General features: G+C 34.9%; 1 protein-coding gene across 1 annotated transcript in view; it reads left to right on the top strand.

Moving 5' to 3' along the window:
- Nucleotides 1-17,130, top strand: part of LOC106667764 (aryl hydrocarbon receptor) — a 187,585-nt gene extending 170,455 nt beyond the window's left edge. The window contains exons 8-12 of the mRNA XM_024227729.1: nt 10,329-10,623; nt 10,687-10,828; nt 13,638-14,810; nt 15,910-16,008; nt 16,069-17,130. Coding sequence (XP_024083497.1) covers nt 10,329-10,623; nt 10,687-10,828; nt 13,638-14,810; nt 15,910-15,979 — 1,680 coding nt within the window. The 3' untranslated portion in view covers nt 15,980-16,008; nt 16,069-17,130. The remainder of the gene's footprint in view (nt 1-10,328; nt 10,624-10,686; nt 10,829-13,637; nt 14,811-15,909; nt 16,009-16,068) is intronic.
- Nucleotides 17,131-17,761: the final 631 nt, after the last annotated feature.

Below are 17,761 nucleotides of genomic sequence, written 5' to 3'. Positions count from 1 at the left end.
AGATCGCCTGTAAAAAACCAAAGTATGTCAATCACTTGACATATTTAAGGTTGTTTTTGGTCTGATGATGACTTAAAATAGGTCGAAAGCTTGGCAGTAACAACTGAATTTGCTTTCTTCTCCAAGATCCTACCTTGTCCAGAGTGTTCGTGAGTGAAAAAGAAGTCGATATTTCTAATACTGAAAATGGTTAAAAATAGTCCCCTCCCAAAAAAAAAATCCCGGGAATGACTATGTACAACAATAAAGTGCAAATCGATTTAAAAAATAAATAAATCTGGGACAGTATACACTGGGCTATCAGTATTCACTCTTTTTAAAAAGATAGTTCCTACTCACAGTAGGTTGTTATCAACGATCAGGATTTTGATATTATAGCTCCTCATCAGGGTGAAGGAGTTCTACAACCTGATGATGAGCTATAAGCTCGAAATTCGGATCGTTGAAAACAACTTACTGTGAGTAGGAACTATCTTTTTAAAACTTCACTAGTTTCGTGGTCCCCTTGACCAATTAATATCTTTTAATTAATTAAGGTTTTTAATTGAGATAAAAAATGGCAAAAAGGAGGGAAAATTCAAAAGGTGGGTTTGAGATGGGAAGTTAGTGTCCGAGTGGATCGAGATCACCATAGCTCAAGTGGTAGAGCAGCGGTGTATCCAGCCGAAGATCGTGGGTTCGAATCCCGCTCGTGACGCTGACTTTTTTATCTCAACTAAAAATCTTTTTAAAAATATTGAACAACACACTCACTCCACCATTTATCATTTCTATCAGTCTTCATCTTAATTGATTGGTACTAGCCTAACTTGGCAAGAAAGTGCTCCCATTACATGTACCATAAGGATTTATGCCTTCTCTTTTTAGGAACAAGATTCAAATACCAGCAAACAAACTACTAGGGCTATTCGCACAAGCCTTCTGAATGTGGCATTGTGATGCATTCTTCAATCAAACTTTTGATTATGTCCAATCTGCACATCTCCTGCAATAGCCCAATCTTTGGGGAACGAGGAAAGTTAGTGCACAGCCTAAGCAATTTATTCTGAGCGACCTGCAGTTTCCTAAAGCTATGCACGCTGACTACCAGGCACTACAGGAATAATTATAAGAGCTAGTCGTTATTCCAACCCATTCAAACCCGACTCCATATAAGTAATGAAAACATGAGTTTGTTTGACAGGTACTATCTCCTACCAGTACACCAAATTTCGTAAAACTGCGTTTGCAGTCAAGTCATACACCCAAGTAAATCGGTAATCGAGAGGTACCACGGTTTTACATTGCCATTTATCATTACGTCATCGGAGTAGGTCATCTCCTAGTGAAACGAATAGCAAGCAAGGAATAAAACTTAATTTCCATTTGTTAAAACAGTTATCCTATTTACGTAATGCATCGTTCAGTCTCTTAGTGATAGTGCAGTCGTAAAATGGGCAGTGTCGTCTTCAAATAGGGCCAGTTGCATAAAACACAAGTAAACAAGAAACAATTTGTCCCAGCACTCGACCTGAGGAACACCAGCTGCTACTTTAAATTCTTCAGAAATGGTTCTCCCATAGGGGACTTTAAAGCGTCGGAGAGCTGACTATTTTTATTAAATACCTAAGAAAGAAGTTATGGATTCATTTGTAAACAAGCCCATTATGTCATAATATTGTACATTATACCTGATGATATATTGAGTACCACGACCATAGTGATATAATATATGGGGTACCATTTATAGGCGCTGAACCTATTCTTGGTTTACCTAAAACAAACATAGAATCCTCCATCGCAGAATGGATTCAAAATCTTTTCATCAATTTTTTTTTGTAAAAGATTGATCGTGATTTGTATTTGATTGTTAATTTAATGATTTGTAATTCTTTGTCTTACATTTAACAGTGTAACTATTATAAATAATATTTTTCACATAGAAAAATATTATATTATATATAATAAATTATATTATAATAAATAGATTCTATTTATCAATGAGTGTTATCACAACCAGTTTTTCTCAGCCTACTTGGCACATGTACTGTAAGTTTTTTCTGTTGTTTACGCGAAAAAATATAATTTATTCCTCATTTTTAACTTTTTACAAAACAACTTCCTACGGTACAAAAGGCGCAATTACTGTCAACCGATAGACGCCTGAGGAAATGGTCGTTCAACTACCTTCAAAGCTAATTATTTATTCCATATGTATTTAAAATTATAATTTTTCAGTAATTACCCATGATATTTTTATAAAAGTGGATGAGCTAGCCGTCTACAATATCTCAATAATTACAAAAAGATTCAGTCCAAACTTATTTAATGCAACAATTTCGGATTTGAGAGATTATTTTGAATTTTTTATGTTTTAAATTTTTACATTAAGTTCAAATTTGCATTGTAAACTAAAATAATTAAATCAGCATATTACGCCTATGGCGGGTGGCTGGTGGATCTGGATAGGATAATTGCCCCTTTCTCAAATACTTAAAAGTCAAAGTCTTGTTTAAATTAATTCACCTTAATGAAAAGTTCTTTTATTTCTCACTCCAGTATGCAACTGGCAAGTAATTAGGCGTTTGCCGAAGAATTATATTGTCAACTTTGATCCCACACTAATTGCTGGCTTTGCAATGTATAAAACACGTCCTTGGTTTTATTTTGTGTTTTCACGTGAGAAAAAAGTCTACCGTTTCAAATAATAAAGAATTTTACATAGCTTTGACAAAAACACAAGGAACCGAAAGAATTCAAGTTTATCGTTCGTTTTACAAAAAAAGTTCAATTTTTTAGCTTCGATAACTACATACAATATAAAATTTTAACATTTTTATATTCTTGTGTTCACAGTTCGATTACATAAAATATACTCACATAAACAAGCAAACAAATAATAATAATAGACTTCATGGCAATAAAAAATCGATAAAATTATAATAATATTATTTATATTTTTAATTAATTATACTTTTATCTATCTAAAGTCTTGGTTGAGGTGAAAAATCAAAACCTTAGATTACAAGTATAATTAATTAAAATAATTAATACTGTCAATTATGACTACTAAATGCATATATGGATTGATTATTTATAATAGGTAAACTGTTTAATATATAAGACAAAGAACCACAAATCATTCACGATCAACCTTCTACAAAAAATCGGTGAAAAGCGTTTGAATCCATTCTGTGATGGTGGATTCTATGTTTATTTTTGTTAGCCCAAGAATTCAGGGCCGATATATGGTTTTTCAGATCCTCATCTGACCAGTTCCTTTTCATTACACAAAATTCCTTTGTATCGTGGTACCCAACATATCATCAGGTTGTGTTTCCCCAGGTTATGAATATTTTGGAAGCATTCGCTGACTAATTTTGACGTGATTTTTTTTTACATGCCAGTGTTTTATTAGCTGCTTGGCTATCCGATCTTAAGAGGATTGATTTTGTCAGAGTAGCTCTTTTAAGATTTCTACGACACACCTTGATGGCACGTGTTTCAGCTTGAAGGACCGAGATGTACTTCCCTAATCCGACCTACAGATGAATTATCTGTACAAAAATATACGCCGTTTGTACATATATACAAATCTGACGTTGGGAAGAGAAGCAAGCCGTACATGCAAATCTCTGTTACTTAGTCATTAGTTAAATTCACTAATTTCGTGGTCCGCTTGACCAATTAAATCATTACAATTAATTAAGGTTTTTAGTCGAGATGAAAAAAAAGCTAATGGCACGAGCGGAATTCGAACCCACGATCTTGGGCTAGATACGCCGCTGCTCTACCCCTTGAGCTATCGTGACCTCGATCCACTCGGACACTAACTTCTAATAATTAATTCAAAGATATTAATTGGTCAAGCGGACCACGAAATTAGTGAATTTAAAGAATTAATATGAAGTACACTTCACTAAAGCTCTCCGTGGCCATTTCAATTGTCGTCGAGAATCCAAACCGATTACACGACATTTGAAAAATGGCAAAAAGAAGGGAAACTTATAAGGTGAGGTTGAGATAGGAAGTTGATGTCCGAGTGGATCGAGGTCACGATAGCTCAAGTGGTAGAGCAGCGGCATATCTAGCCGAAGATCGTGGGTTCGAATCCCGCTCGTGCCATTAGCTTTTTTTCCATGTCGACTAAAAACCTTAATTAATTGTTAGTCATTAGTGTTTCAGGTTTTATGGTGTTTTTAATGTTATAACATTTAGATTTAAGTTATAAAATTATAAATATATTCTTTTTTATTATTAGGTGGATTTGAAACTGAGGAAAGTTGGATGGTAAATAAAACCATTAATTCGATTCGAAAGGGAAAAAAAGAGTATATTTAAGAAAACTTATAACGTTTATGTCGGTCCGTTTTTGTAGGACACAGGAGCCAGCCAAATGTAAAGAATGGCATTACGGCTCATGAACACTTCTCATACAATGTTAATTCATAGAGCCGACTGAGGGAAGCGAGGACTTTCGATCCCAATCTTTTTTTTATCTCGTTTATAATGTAAGCACTTGGGGGGCAGATTAAGGTAATAGCCCACACAATTTTCGGTCCAGGAAAACATAAGAATGAGAGATTTCACATTCATTTGCATTAATTACTAATGAACGTCTTAATTGCGATTCATACGAGGCCCGGGGTGGTTTGTGGGTTCGTATGGCTGAAATTAGGAACTAGTAAGATACCGATGGACGTTTTGCTATTTCAGATAAATTGTAATCTTAGTTTGATTTCTTTATCCAAAAAAAATACAGATTCACATGCCCTAGTCTACTAAAAAATATAAAATATAAAAAAATCTTTGATTTTCTTCATAAACAAAATTTTTTAACTTATAAACAACCGTAACAGCATAATTTTGAAACCTATCTAATCGCACATGCAAGCTTGCACTGCATTAAATTTTTAATTGGCTCAGTGTTTGCTTAAGTAAGCTTTTCCATTAGGAAGCGTAGTTTAATCGTTCTGTTTAACATACTAATCAACAAAGATTAATGAAATATTCAGTAGATATAGCTATAAATATTTATTTATGGAAAACTGATCTTATTCTATTTATTTATTTGTATTTTAAGACGGTTGAATGTTATTGTATGCGACTGAGTGTAGTTCCAACAAGGAAATCCTATCTAGCTAGATTCTTGGAGAAATGAGAGTTTCTCTCTCTCTCTCACTCTCTCTCTCTCTCTCTCTCTCACTCTCACTCACACACACATACACACACACACACACACACACACACACATTTCAACGGTACTAACAGTAATTTCAATTCCTACTGGTACACTAACGGCTCCAAAACCGACAAAGGCACGGGAGCAGGAGTCTTCGGAATGAATCCAAACACCGAACTGACGGTAAAACTTGGTAAACATGGTACAGTTTTCCAGTTTGAAATCATAGGGATTAAAAACTGTGCCAGGTAAATAAAAAGGCTAGGAATACATTCGCGGAAGATAGCCATCTTCTCTGAGTCAGGCAGCACTAAAGGCTCGTGCGAGGTAAAGGGAAAGAGTGTTTGGAATTGCATGGAGGCCCTGACAGAAGTCAGTGACACAAATGGCCTGACCCCTGGCCCCCTCGGGGCATAGAGGCAACGAACAGGGTGACATGTTGGCCAAAGAAGGAGCCAACACGGACTCTCTATATCCTGAATCCTACTGTGGCTTAGCAGCCTGGCGCAAAAGTGGATGCATCTTAAAATGGATCCTTAATGAGCCCAAAACCTGGTGGAACAATACGCGAAGAGATTCATAGAAGGGTCATCCGCAAAACTTACAAAGGAAGGCAACCGCAACCAGGATTCTGGTTGGACTCCTTCGCTTAAGAAAGCATGTGCACCGGATAGGAGTGCAGACTGAAGAAACACTGAACAGACACGGCCATAAAGAGAAGGAGACAACAGAGCACATTTTACAGGTTTTTTATGAAGGTCTTTGCAATTTGGGCAGGAAAAACCACAAGCAAGATCCTGCACTAAGGAGCCGCTGGCAAGACTGGTTGATTAACAACCTGAAGCTGGCCGGTGAGTTATGAAAAAACTGGGGAACACAATAGATCTACTCAGGTCGAGGTGCTGAAAGCTTTGCGGCCGCCTCTTTTAAATTATCGTTTTTGTTATTAATGGAATCGTACTATTAAATACGAAAATAATTATTATTACTATAAAATTATTCAGAAATCGTGAGATGCGGTCTGGTGTGATGTAGGTTTCAGAAAAACATTTTCTTTATCATGCCAACGTTTCGATCTTGATTGAGATCGTCTTCAGGGCCTGGGATTTACAAACATTGTTTAAGTTTAACAAATACATACCCTTAAGTTTAACAATACATAATAAAGATCGAAACGTTGGCATGATAAAGAAAATGTTTTTCTGAAACCTACATCACACCAGACCGCATCTCACGATTTCTGAATAATTATCGACTAACGGTCACTAATCACCAAACATTACTATAAAAATTCAATAATAATTACTGTGATAAATTTTATTTATAATTTATAGTAATAATTAATTACTATAATATTACTTATATTATTATAACATAGGGCAAAACTCTTAAAATTACTTATGATTTACTTCTGATTTTAACACATGTACAAGTGGTCGACTTAATGTAAGGAGAACTTTGTGTATGCGGAGTGTAAAGGATAATTTATAAAATGTATGTTGGCCGAAAGATGTATCATGATCAATCTGTTCGATTTTCATAGCTCGCCACGTTGTAACGGACAGCATTTTTTCTTTGTCTTTATGTCCTTACTTGTCAAAAAGACAAACAACCTATTTAACAACCTTCATTTAATTTATAAGTGGGAAAGTACACAGTAACGGGAAAGCGTGTAAATTAAAATTCTGTCGACCTAAATATTGTATATTTTCGGCGGATGAGATTTGAAAGAAAATCGCAGAACTACATTGGTTCGAGACAGGCTGAAACACACATTTTCAAGATGGAAATTCGTCCGATTTCTTACGGCTAGTCAGTTGTCATTGCCCTTAAACGGCAGATGTCTCCACGGCTGGGAGATATTCCAGATATTATCTAACTGGACGAAAACTACACTTAACGACTGTCATAAAAACTTCTCCAACTTTTCCGTTTAATTAATTATTGCCGCTGCATGCATTAACAACATTGTCGGCAGAATATGCATTTAAGTTTTTATCCCAGGCTACGGTAGGATTAAACGGTATATCTAAATTATAATAAATATAATTATATAGATAAATAAAGAAATCGAGCATTAGTGTAAGGGACACATGCACATAGTTTACCATTTTATCATTATATCTTGGCTCTTGATTAGTACACATCGTGCAAAAATGAGCAAGTACCCGATGTGTCTGAAAGGATTTGCCCGCAGCAAAGGACTGAGGTATTTGTAAAAACCTTTTTCATATACAGTGCGTTTTTATCGAAATATGACTATTTGTGCCTTAAAGAGACAAAAAATGAGTGGTTTTGTGAAACGTGTTTGAAGGGCGGGCAACAATTGCGTCGGTTTGAAGAAGCTGCGGAATCACAAAGTCTGTCGGAACTCGACAAGGTAATTTTTAGAGACAGTATTCAAACGCAGGTCTTTGAAAAAAGTTTATATCACTTTACCACACTTGAGAAACAACATACGACAGCGATAACCGACATCGGCAGCAAGATTGAGTCATTGCAAGACTAGACGAAATTACAAGCGAAAATATATCAATGAAGAAACAATTCTAACAGTAAATAATAAAAGAATAACGATTTTGAACAGAAGTACTTGGAAAATCAGATTGAAATCCATCAGGTGCCATTCACAAAAAATGAATAATTAATTGTAATTGTTCAAAACCTTCAAAATAAAACTGGCTGCAATATTTCGGAAATGGACTTGAATAAATGCTATCGTATGAAACCTAACAAGTTAGGAAATTGTCCAGGAATCATTGTTGTTGATTTGGTTCGAAATATGAAGAAAAAGGATTTAACTCGTCAACTTAAATCACGTCAAGATATATTTTTAAACAGAGCTCTATGTTACATAGACGGAGACAAAAATCAATTTTTACATTAATACGACAATGACTTTGCAACATAGAAAATTATTTCGAGATGCTAAAATCATAAAAAAAGAGAAGGGACATAAGTATATATGGCTAAATAGAGGGACATAGTTTATACAAAAAATGAAGATACTAAGAGCTTTATTGTTATATCAAAAGGTGACTTAAAGAACTTGTAAAAACATTGTGCGTTTAGTACATGAATAAAAGAAAAGTGTTATTACTTTAAGTTAATGATATTGCTTATAAAAAAAATTGAAGTTAGTAAGAGCATTGTTGTTAAGTCACTAGGCGACTTAAAGAACTTGTAAAAATATTGTGTGTTTAGTATATGAAGAAAAGAACAGTGTTATTGTTTTAAGTTAATGACTCTGTTTATAAAAAAAACTGAAGATAGTAAGAACATTGTTGTTAAGTCACAAGGTTACTTAAAGAAAATGTAAAAAACATTGTATATTTATCATATGAAGAAAAGAATAGTGTTATTACTTTAAGTAAATAATATGGTGTTAAGAAATCTAATATTTGACAATATTTATAAATTTAATTTATCTGTCGCGCATAACAAAGTAGAATGTATTCATTCATATTGTTTTGAATTTTGCAATGTATTTAATAACCAAATATTTGATGTAATTGCCATATCAGAAACATTTATACCATCATCTGCCTACCATAATTATCTCTTAATAAGAAATGATAGATCAATCACTAGAAATGTTGGAGTAGCGTTGTACATTAAAAAATCTCAAGTTTAAAATTTTACAGATATCAACCTGGAGATTATAATATGACAACAGAAGTTATTCTAAGTGAGGTTGAGGTAAAAAATAAAAAAATCATAGTAGGGTTATTCTATAGGCCTCCAAAAGTAGGTTTTATGGCTGAATTCTTTAATATAGTAGAATCTTTTATTTTGAATTGTCAAAACTATAATAGTTGGAGATTTCAATGCAAATATAAGCTCAAATTTTTTGAATATTGTGCTGAAGAAGTAATTAAGTTAAAAAAAGAGCTAGGATTAAAGATTCTGCCAACAAAACCTACTTAAACAAAGTTGCTGTCAATCACTTAGCGACTTATTAAATTCACTAGTTTTCGTGGTCCGCTTGACCAATTAATATCTTTCAATTAATTAAGGTTTTTAGTTGAGATAAAAAGTCAGTGTCACGAGCGGGATTCGAACCCACGATCTTCGGCTAGATATGCCGCTGCTCTACCACTTGAGCTATCGTGACCTCGATCCACTCGGACACTAACTTCCCATCTCAACCCTACCTTTTAAATTTTCATTATTAAAAAAAATTGCGAAAATGAAGGAATAACTTTTTCAATTAATTAATCTTTATGTAAGGTATTGGTTGAGTTAAAAAAGTTAGTGTCATGAGCGGGATTCGAACCTACGACCTTCGGGTAAATACGCCGCTGCTCTAACCACTTGAGCTATCGTCACTTCGATCCACTCGGACACACCAACTGAAAAATGGCAAAAAGGAGGGAAAATTCAAAAGGTAGGGTTGAGATGGGAAGTCAGTGTCCAAGTGGATCGAGGTCACGATAGCTCAAGTGGTAAAGCAGTGGCGTATCTAGCCGAAGATCGTGCGTTCGAATCCCGCTCGTGACACTGACTTTTTGTCTCAATTAAAAACCTTAATTAATTGAAAGATCACTTAGGAACATTGGACCGAGCAACAAAAAAACTTACCCTGGTTCGGAAGTGTGTGATTAATTATGAGGATAGGGTAAATTTTAAAATTCAAAACAAGGAAATTAACGCAGCAAGAAACGCGTTTATCTAACATTTTGTTTACAAAACATGATAGAGATGTACTTAATACGCACGACGGTGTAATTTTGTTTATTAAAACTCCCGACTTAATCAATGGTCTCTACGATCTGTTATGAGATTTCCATAAAAACATTAGAAAACCACATCACGCTATAGATCTCATTTGAGTAACAGCGCTGACTAATTATGACATTTATATTCCTAGCCTCCCATGCAATTAGTTTCGTTTGTTGGTTATTAAATAAACGAAATGACGAATCGCTACTCGTTAGCGAGAGAGGAAATTGGATAATATTATTCTTGGAAGTGGTGGAAAATTTTTTCGGCCAGTTCCATTCGCAGGAAAAGCTTTTCACCCACATCCCATTTGGACTATACACGGTTTTCTGTTTGGTCACTTCTTCATCATTAGTTTTCTTTGTTTACTACAAACCTTTGTTATGTCATAGCCATACACGTGTAAAAACGTGAGAATATAACTATTTATATGTGTTTTTTACAGAGATTGGATATCAGGGGAAGGATAAAAGTGCTCCACGGGCAGAACAGGAAGACTGAAGAGCCGCCGCTGGCACTGTTCGCGCTGTGCACACCTTTCGGTCCACCATCTCTCCTCGAAATACCACACAAGGAGGTCATGTTCAAAAGTAAACACAAGCTCGACCTTTCTCTGGTATCGATGGATCAGAGGGGCAAGATGCTCCTCGGCTATTCTGACGCCGAACTCGCCGATATGGGAGGATATGATCTAGTCCATTTCGATGATCTCGCTTACGTCGCAAGCGCTCATCAAGAATGTAAAACGTCGTTTGTTTTATCAGGTGACCCCGAAACCAGACTTATGTTCTTTTTGTTTGCAGTGTTGAAGACAGGCGCCTCGGGGATGATAGCATACCGCTATCAGAGCAAAGAAGGGCAGTGGCAATGGCTTCAAACGAGCTCAAGGCTCGTTTATAAAAATTCGAAACCCGATTTTGTTATCAGCACTCATCGACCTTTAATGTAAGTTTAACACCCGTTAATAAATAGCATAATTGGCAGGTTAGTATTCCCTAAACTTACATACATCAATTCTTACTAAACTATGCAGTAGTAACATGAGTTAGTCATTAAGTAAAGACTTTGTAGGACATATATATTCATACTAGGAATCAGAAATACAAGCAAATAAAAATCAAACACTTAAGTTGATATGGAAAAAATTGTTTTTAAATGTAGATAAACACACTTTCTAGAAACAAATGTTATTAAAAACTCTTAAGAATTAAGCTTCTTGGTGATACATGGAGGTAGCAGTACTATAGTACGAAGACATGCGATGTAACTTACTTTTTGAACTCGGGCTAAGGCTAACTTAAGTAGGAATTTATAACAGAATAACATGGAACCTATTGTATCTATTCTATTATACAGGTCGATTAAAAAAAAAAAAAAAAAAAATCTGGGAAAGGATCGAGAATCGGACCATGGTCTATGCGAACTTTTTTGTTGCATTTGATGTGTAGAGGCACTTGATGAAATTTTACGTATGAGTCACCCTGTATAATAATATTGAATGAATACAATGGGTCCATGTTATTCTGATATCAATTTTTACTGGAGTCAGGCTTAGCCCGAGTTCAAAAAGATTCGCATGTCTTCGTACTTCAAGTACTGCTACCTCTAGCATCTATCACAATAAAGCTTAATTCATAGGAAGTTTTATGCTTTTGATAGTGTATGTCAGCCAGCGTCTGTTTATCTACTATTTAAAAATATTTTTCCATATCAACTTAAGGGTATGATCCTTATGTGTTTATATTTCTGATTCCTAGTATGAATGGATATGTTATCCATTTTTTTTTCATTTACTCAAAAATGAAAAGGTCAAGAGCTAGGAGTGGATTTATGACGAGAATAGCAGATAGTTGGAAAAATGTTTTTTTTTTTTTTTTTTTTTTTTTTTTTTTACTATCTGGAAAAGGATCGAGGATCGGACCAAGGTCCAAGCGAACCTTTTTGTTGTATTTGATGTGTAGAGGCACTTGATGAAATTTTACGTATGAGTAATGAATCACCCTGTATAATAATATTGAATGAATACAATAGGTCCATGTTATTCTGTTATCAATTTTTACTGGAGTTAGGCTTAGCCCGAGTTCAAAAGAATCGCGTGTGTTCGTACAAGCTTAATTCATAGGACGTTTTATGCATTTGATAGTGTCTGTCAGCCAGCGTCTGTTTATCTACTTTTTAAAAATATTTTTCCATATCAACTTAAGGGTATGATCCTTATTTGTTTATATTTCTGATTCCTAGTCTGAATGGACATGTGTGTTTTCCATATTTTTTTTTCATTTACTCAAAAATGAAAAGCTCAAGAGCTAGGAGTGGATTTATGACGAGAACAGCAGATAGTTGGAAAAATGTTTTTTTTTTAATATCTGGGAAAGGATCGAGAATCAGACCATGGTCCATGCGAACTTTTTTTGTTGCATTTGATGTGTAGAGGCACTTGATGAAATTTTACGTATGAGTAATGAATCACCCTGTATAATATATTGAATGAATAGAATGGGTCCATGTTATTTTGTTATCAATTCTTAATGGACTTAGACTTAGCCCAAGTTCAAAAGAATCGCATGTCTTCATACAAGTACTGCCACCTCTAGCATCTATCACAATAAAGCTTAATTCATAGGAAGTTTTATGCTTTTGATAGTGTCCGTCAGCCAGCGACTGTTTATCTACTTTTTAAAAATATTTTTCCATATCAATTTAAGGGTATGATTCTTATTTGTTTATATTTCTGATTCCTAGTATGAATGGATATGCCTCTTTTCAATATTTTTATTTATTTATTCAAAAATGAAAAGTTCAAGAACGACGAGTAGATTTATGACGAGAACAGCAGATAGTTTTAAAAAAATATCTGGGGTCGAAAATTGGACCAAGGATTATACGAACTTTTTTGTTTCATTTGATGAGTAGAGGCAAGTGAAGAAATTTTTTGCATGAGTAGTGAATCAGCCTGTATATTTTAATCCCGTAAAATGTTATCCATAAAGCAGAAATCTCTATCTTTATCTAATTCAATAACTAAGTCAATGAGTAAATGGGGTTAATTAGCAAAACTGATTAAAGTTCGAGAAGGCGCCGTTAAATAAGGCGCGCGCTGGTGTGGTCGCGAAACCAATAAGGAAAATAATTAAATAAATTAAAATAAAATAAAACCCCAATACCTGAGGTGGAACGGGTATGTAGTCCTCCTCGCAAATCTTATCGGAATCCAGCTAATACAGCATCTAAACCCTCAACATAATCAAGAATAATATGCTTAGAATTACCACGATACCTGCTAGGTTCCGTCCGAACCTTTTCTACCAGCGGCCGGCGGATTTCACTCCCGATGATTTTAATTAGAAAAAATTAAACCGAAAATAACTTATGCGTCTTAAAGCAAGTTATGCTAACACTTCTCACTTTACGCGCGGAAGCAGGAAGCAAAGAAGTAAGTTCCTCATCGGTAGCGCGAGAGCAAGTCACGACAGGAGCAAGATACGCGGGAAACTGTCTCTTAACGGCCCGTTTTAGGATAAGGGCGCAAAGGATTCTGGGCAACATTTCAACGGAAATATGAACCTTTACGATTGGCGTAAACAGTGTATGAAAATTTATTAACGAAACTGTCAACTCGATTATTAAAACAATTTTCCAATTTGTTTTTAAAAAAATTAACGCAACTTAACTGTATTTTTTAGGATTAAACAGTTTATAAAAATATATATTATTGAATGTTTTTGATGTGTGTTTAATGAAATTTCTGTTTTAGGGAAGAAGAAGGCAGAGACCTGTTGGGAAAGAGAACGATGGACTTCAAAGTCAGCTATCTGGACGCGGGTTTAACGAACAGTTACTTTTCGGATAGTGAGTTAGTCGGTCCAGGAACGCAGACGGGTACGTCACAACCGTCGACGCCGCAGAGGGTGAACCGGAGGTACAAAACGCACCTCCGCGACTTCCTTTCTACGTGTCGGACAAAGCGCAAGCTTTCGTCGCACAACAGTTCAGCTGTTGTGCCTCCAGAGACGAGCGACTTCATCGTTCCGGATTCCGCTGCTGCCGTCGCTGCAGCGTACACCAACCTCAACATGTACAGCGGGTCCTACCCGACGACAGCCCCTCCGGAGAGCTACATGGGCCACTCGGGCAATTTTCACCAAAGCATATACGACAACAGATTCCTCTCTTCGACGACTGAGAACCTTTTCCACCAATACAGGCCCCTTGGGACATACTACCCCGATTACCATTCGACGGGCTCGTACGTCTCGAACGGGTTCCTGGACATGTCGCCGAGAAGTGCGGCCGCGACGTGCCTCCCCACGTACGAGCCGAACCACACCGTTCACCAAATAGGTAAAAGTGATTGTGATAAGCTGTACACTTGTCATCAGCCGCTGGAACAGAAGTACGCCACGGTAATAGACAACACGCGTTATAGCAAGTGCCTCGACATGGGCGGGTATCCCGTAACTCCCTCGTTGCAAAGTGTGGTTGCAGTGCCTTTGTGCGATTTACAACACAAAAAGAGTGTTAAATCAATGGACAACCTATCCTCGTCGAACTCGGCCGGTTCGTCGCCGGCCGGCGGTGTCAACGGAATCGTCAAGATCGAGGACATGAAGGACGTCGGCCTGATGCAGCACTACTCGCCTGCGTCGAGCGAACCGCCCAGGCAGACCGTGTTGATGTGGGGCAGCGGAGCCGTGCACACTCCCAACTCCTCCAACAGCAGATCACCTCAGGGCAACTCACCGACTGCCAACTACCAAGACAAGAAGTTCGGAGACCCTCTCAAATCCCTTGCGGAAATGAACAATCTCGCCGAGAGCAAGTGGAAACCCGAAACACCACCGCATATACCCAGCCCGAAGTACAGCCACTATCAGTATAGTGAGCATGGCCAAGAGGTATGGCCTCACCAGATCTATCCTTACCACCAGTGAGTCACTTTGTCTTATTCACCCAGTAGGTTCATTTCTCGTTTTTTATTTTCTGTTTTCCCATCAGAATAAGAAGTTGGGCCGTGCTATACCCATCCCATAAAAAGGATCTTCATATATATACATATATAGCAAACCAATTTTTAAATTTGAATAATTTGTCAATTCCGTAATATCAATGTAAACTTATGTTTTGTCGAGGGTGGTAATAAGGAAAGAATTGTACTGGGAAGAATGTAATGCATGATTTATTTTTCCAAACTGCATGTATGTTGTTTTGTAGCCTTACATATAAAATAGTATACTTAAAACCATAAACCATTTAATCAAAACATAAACTCTGTTCCATAAGTTATAAATAAAATAATAAAAAATTAGCACTTAGCGTATAAAATAATGTTGCAAAAAACACTTTGGTGGGTGGTATGTTGTACCGCCAATAATTACAATCTGCATAAATACATATTATAGAATGTCAAATAGTATCAGAATGTAATGCTCAAGATTGTAACACTATGGTGTTTATAAATGAGCCCGTTTCTCTTCTTCATTGAAGAATTCGTTCATCTTGTAATCATGTACGCCAGTCTGAGTCGTGAAAAGCGAAATCCTGATTTAATTCCGACATTTGGTCCAGTTTTGAGTATTTATCATCACAGATAAACCCTTCAAATATTATAACAAAGAGTATTTTTATTAAATAAAAAAACTTAAAACAATTACATAGAAAATTGAATGGTTTATGGTTTATAGTTTTATAAGAGTTTTATTGTTTTGCATTTTTAATGTAATACTATATTTTATTTTATTATATTATCTGGTTTAAAAAGGTACCTTTTGTTTTGTTTTTTATTTATTTTTGTTTGATTTATTTATTTTCGCTTGCTTACTTGTATTTATTTATTATTAGTGCACAACACGCCAGCACTTGCGTACTGTTGATTTTTTTTAAATATAATACATGGAAAATGGAACTAAGGTAAATTCCAATTTTCTCTTTTGTCCAAACTGGTACCTTTCTAATTCAGATTCAGTGGTTTTCCTAAAAAGAAATAGTTTTCTCACTGTAAAAATCATTTGGTACCGTTTTCATTTCAGGCCGGGAGGGGAGTGCGGATACCCTCAGATAAACAGGACGGGAGTCCTTTGCTGTCCATCTCTCAGGTGACAAACACCCTCCTCAACCAGTAACACATGGTAAAAAAATATTATTTTATAAATAAGAATATATATTAAATGTTTAATTATATGTTGCAGATAAAACATGATGTTCGTAAACCTGAAGAAAGTCCTGGGTTACATGCTTTCAGTATATATATAAACTAAAAGAGCTTTTAATAATCATCATTCATTATATTTGTCATCAAATTCTAATAAGATTTTTTCAAAGAGAGAAAGAAAATGTTCTTATGATTTTTTTCATGTTTTTTTTTTTTATTTGATCTTTTTTCATACATAGTTAAAAATTAACGTGTAATATTATCCTTATATGTGTGTTTTTCTGTGATAAGTGTTGAATTATTTTAGTATTATTATTTTTATTGATGTGATTGTATTATATAGTTACTTGTAATTTAAAAACAACAAAAAATATGTATTTAAGTTATGTGTCTCAAAATGTAAATTTGTGTAGATTTTTAAAGTATCTTCCTATGATGAAAGAAGATGAAGAGAAGGAGGGGGAAAAAAGAAAATCAAAATATTCCAATTGTCTATATTTGTGCAATTATTTATAATTAATTGAATAATCTATAATTAAATTGTAATGCAAAATTTTATGGAAAACATGATGTTGAAAGCCAAGTTAGTACAAAAATTAATAAATAACCACTATTTTAATTTATGTTAGGACGGGGGAGAAAGAATGACGGCTCGTTTATTTATCAATTACGTTTAATTTGAGCTGCCATCGCACAAAAATACATTTAAAAAAGGGAGAAGCATTCAATCAAAAAAATATATTAAAAATCAAACGTTTATTTCCCACATTTATTTTGGCTTTCAACAAATTGTCGCGCTATTTTATAACGATGAAAGTGTGTAAATAATTCAAGAGCTATCTTCCGGTTCTTTTAAAAAAATTAATAATAATAATGAGAATTAAGTTTCAAAAGTCGCCTCAAGGGGATTTTATTTAATTATAATTTAATAAAATTGAATGCTTTAGAAACAAGTGTTTTATTTGTTACAACCTTGTCCTTACGATTTGCGAATAATCAAAACAGGTTCTGTTTAAATTTTTATTTACAGTGGGGAGCTTCAGGCAGAAGCTTTTTGACGATGCCATGACTCCTACGTTAATATTTGATTTAAAAAAAATCCCAAATTAAAATACCTGGTAGAGCAAACTGGGAGTCTAGTTAATGCTGACCGTATCCGGTATACAGATAGCCCCAAAACTGAGTACGGGTCTGATATTAACGGAAATAAACCAAGGATTTATTCATATAAGCCTTGGACAATATTCCGTCTTTTCAGCAGAGACTGAGGCGATTGAAAACTCATTGACAATGCAGGACAGCTGAAAACAGATTAATTCTAAAAATAAGCATCCGTGAAAGCATAATTTTAAGAACAAGTAAATATAATAAAACCTAAAATGTTTATGGGCTCAAAAATTAAAAGAGGAAAAATAAGATGTAATATTTATAGAAATTTATTACAAATTAAATTTCATAATGATGATTATAACATAACCATAAAAAGTATATGAGATGGTTATTGAACAATGTTTTAATTATACTTGCTGAGTCGCTGAAAATATCCTTTATTTAGACTATCAAAATACATTAAGCATTTCCACACTTTTATAAATGCTTAAGAATCATTTTGCATAACCTTATTCTGAAAAATAATTTAAAATATAATTAAATATATAAAACAGTTTTTCATTTTCGCCATGAGATATGAAATAAAACCAGAAAATTTACAGTAGACTTTTTTCTCCATC

This window comes from Cimex lectularius, unplaced genomic scaffold, assembly GCF_000648675.2.
Source record: "Cimex lectularius strain Harlan isolate CLEC.00 unplaced genomic scaffold, Clec_2.1 scaffold95, whole genome shotgun sequence".
Taxonomy (NCBI): domain Eukaryota; kingdom Metazoa; phylum Arthropoda; class Insecta; order Hemiptera; family Cimicidae; genus Cimex; species Cimex lectularius.
This window is presented reverse-complemented; position numbering and strand designations above follow the sequence as displayed.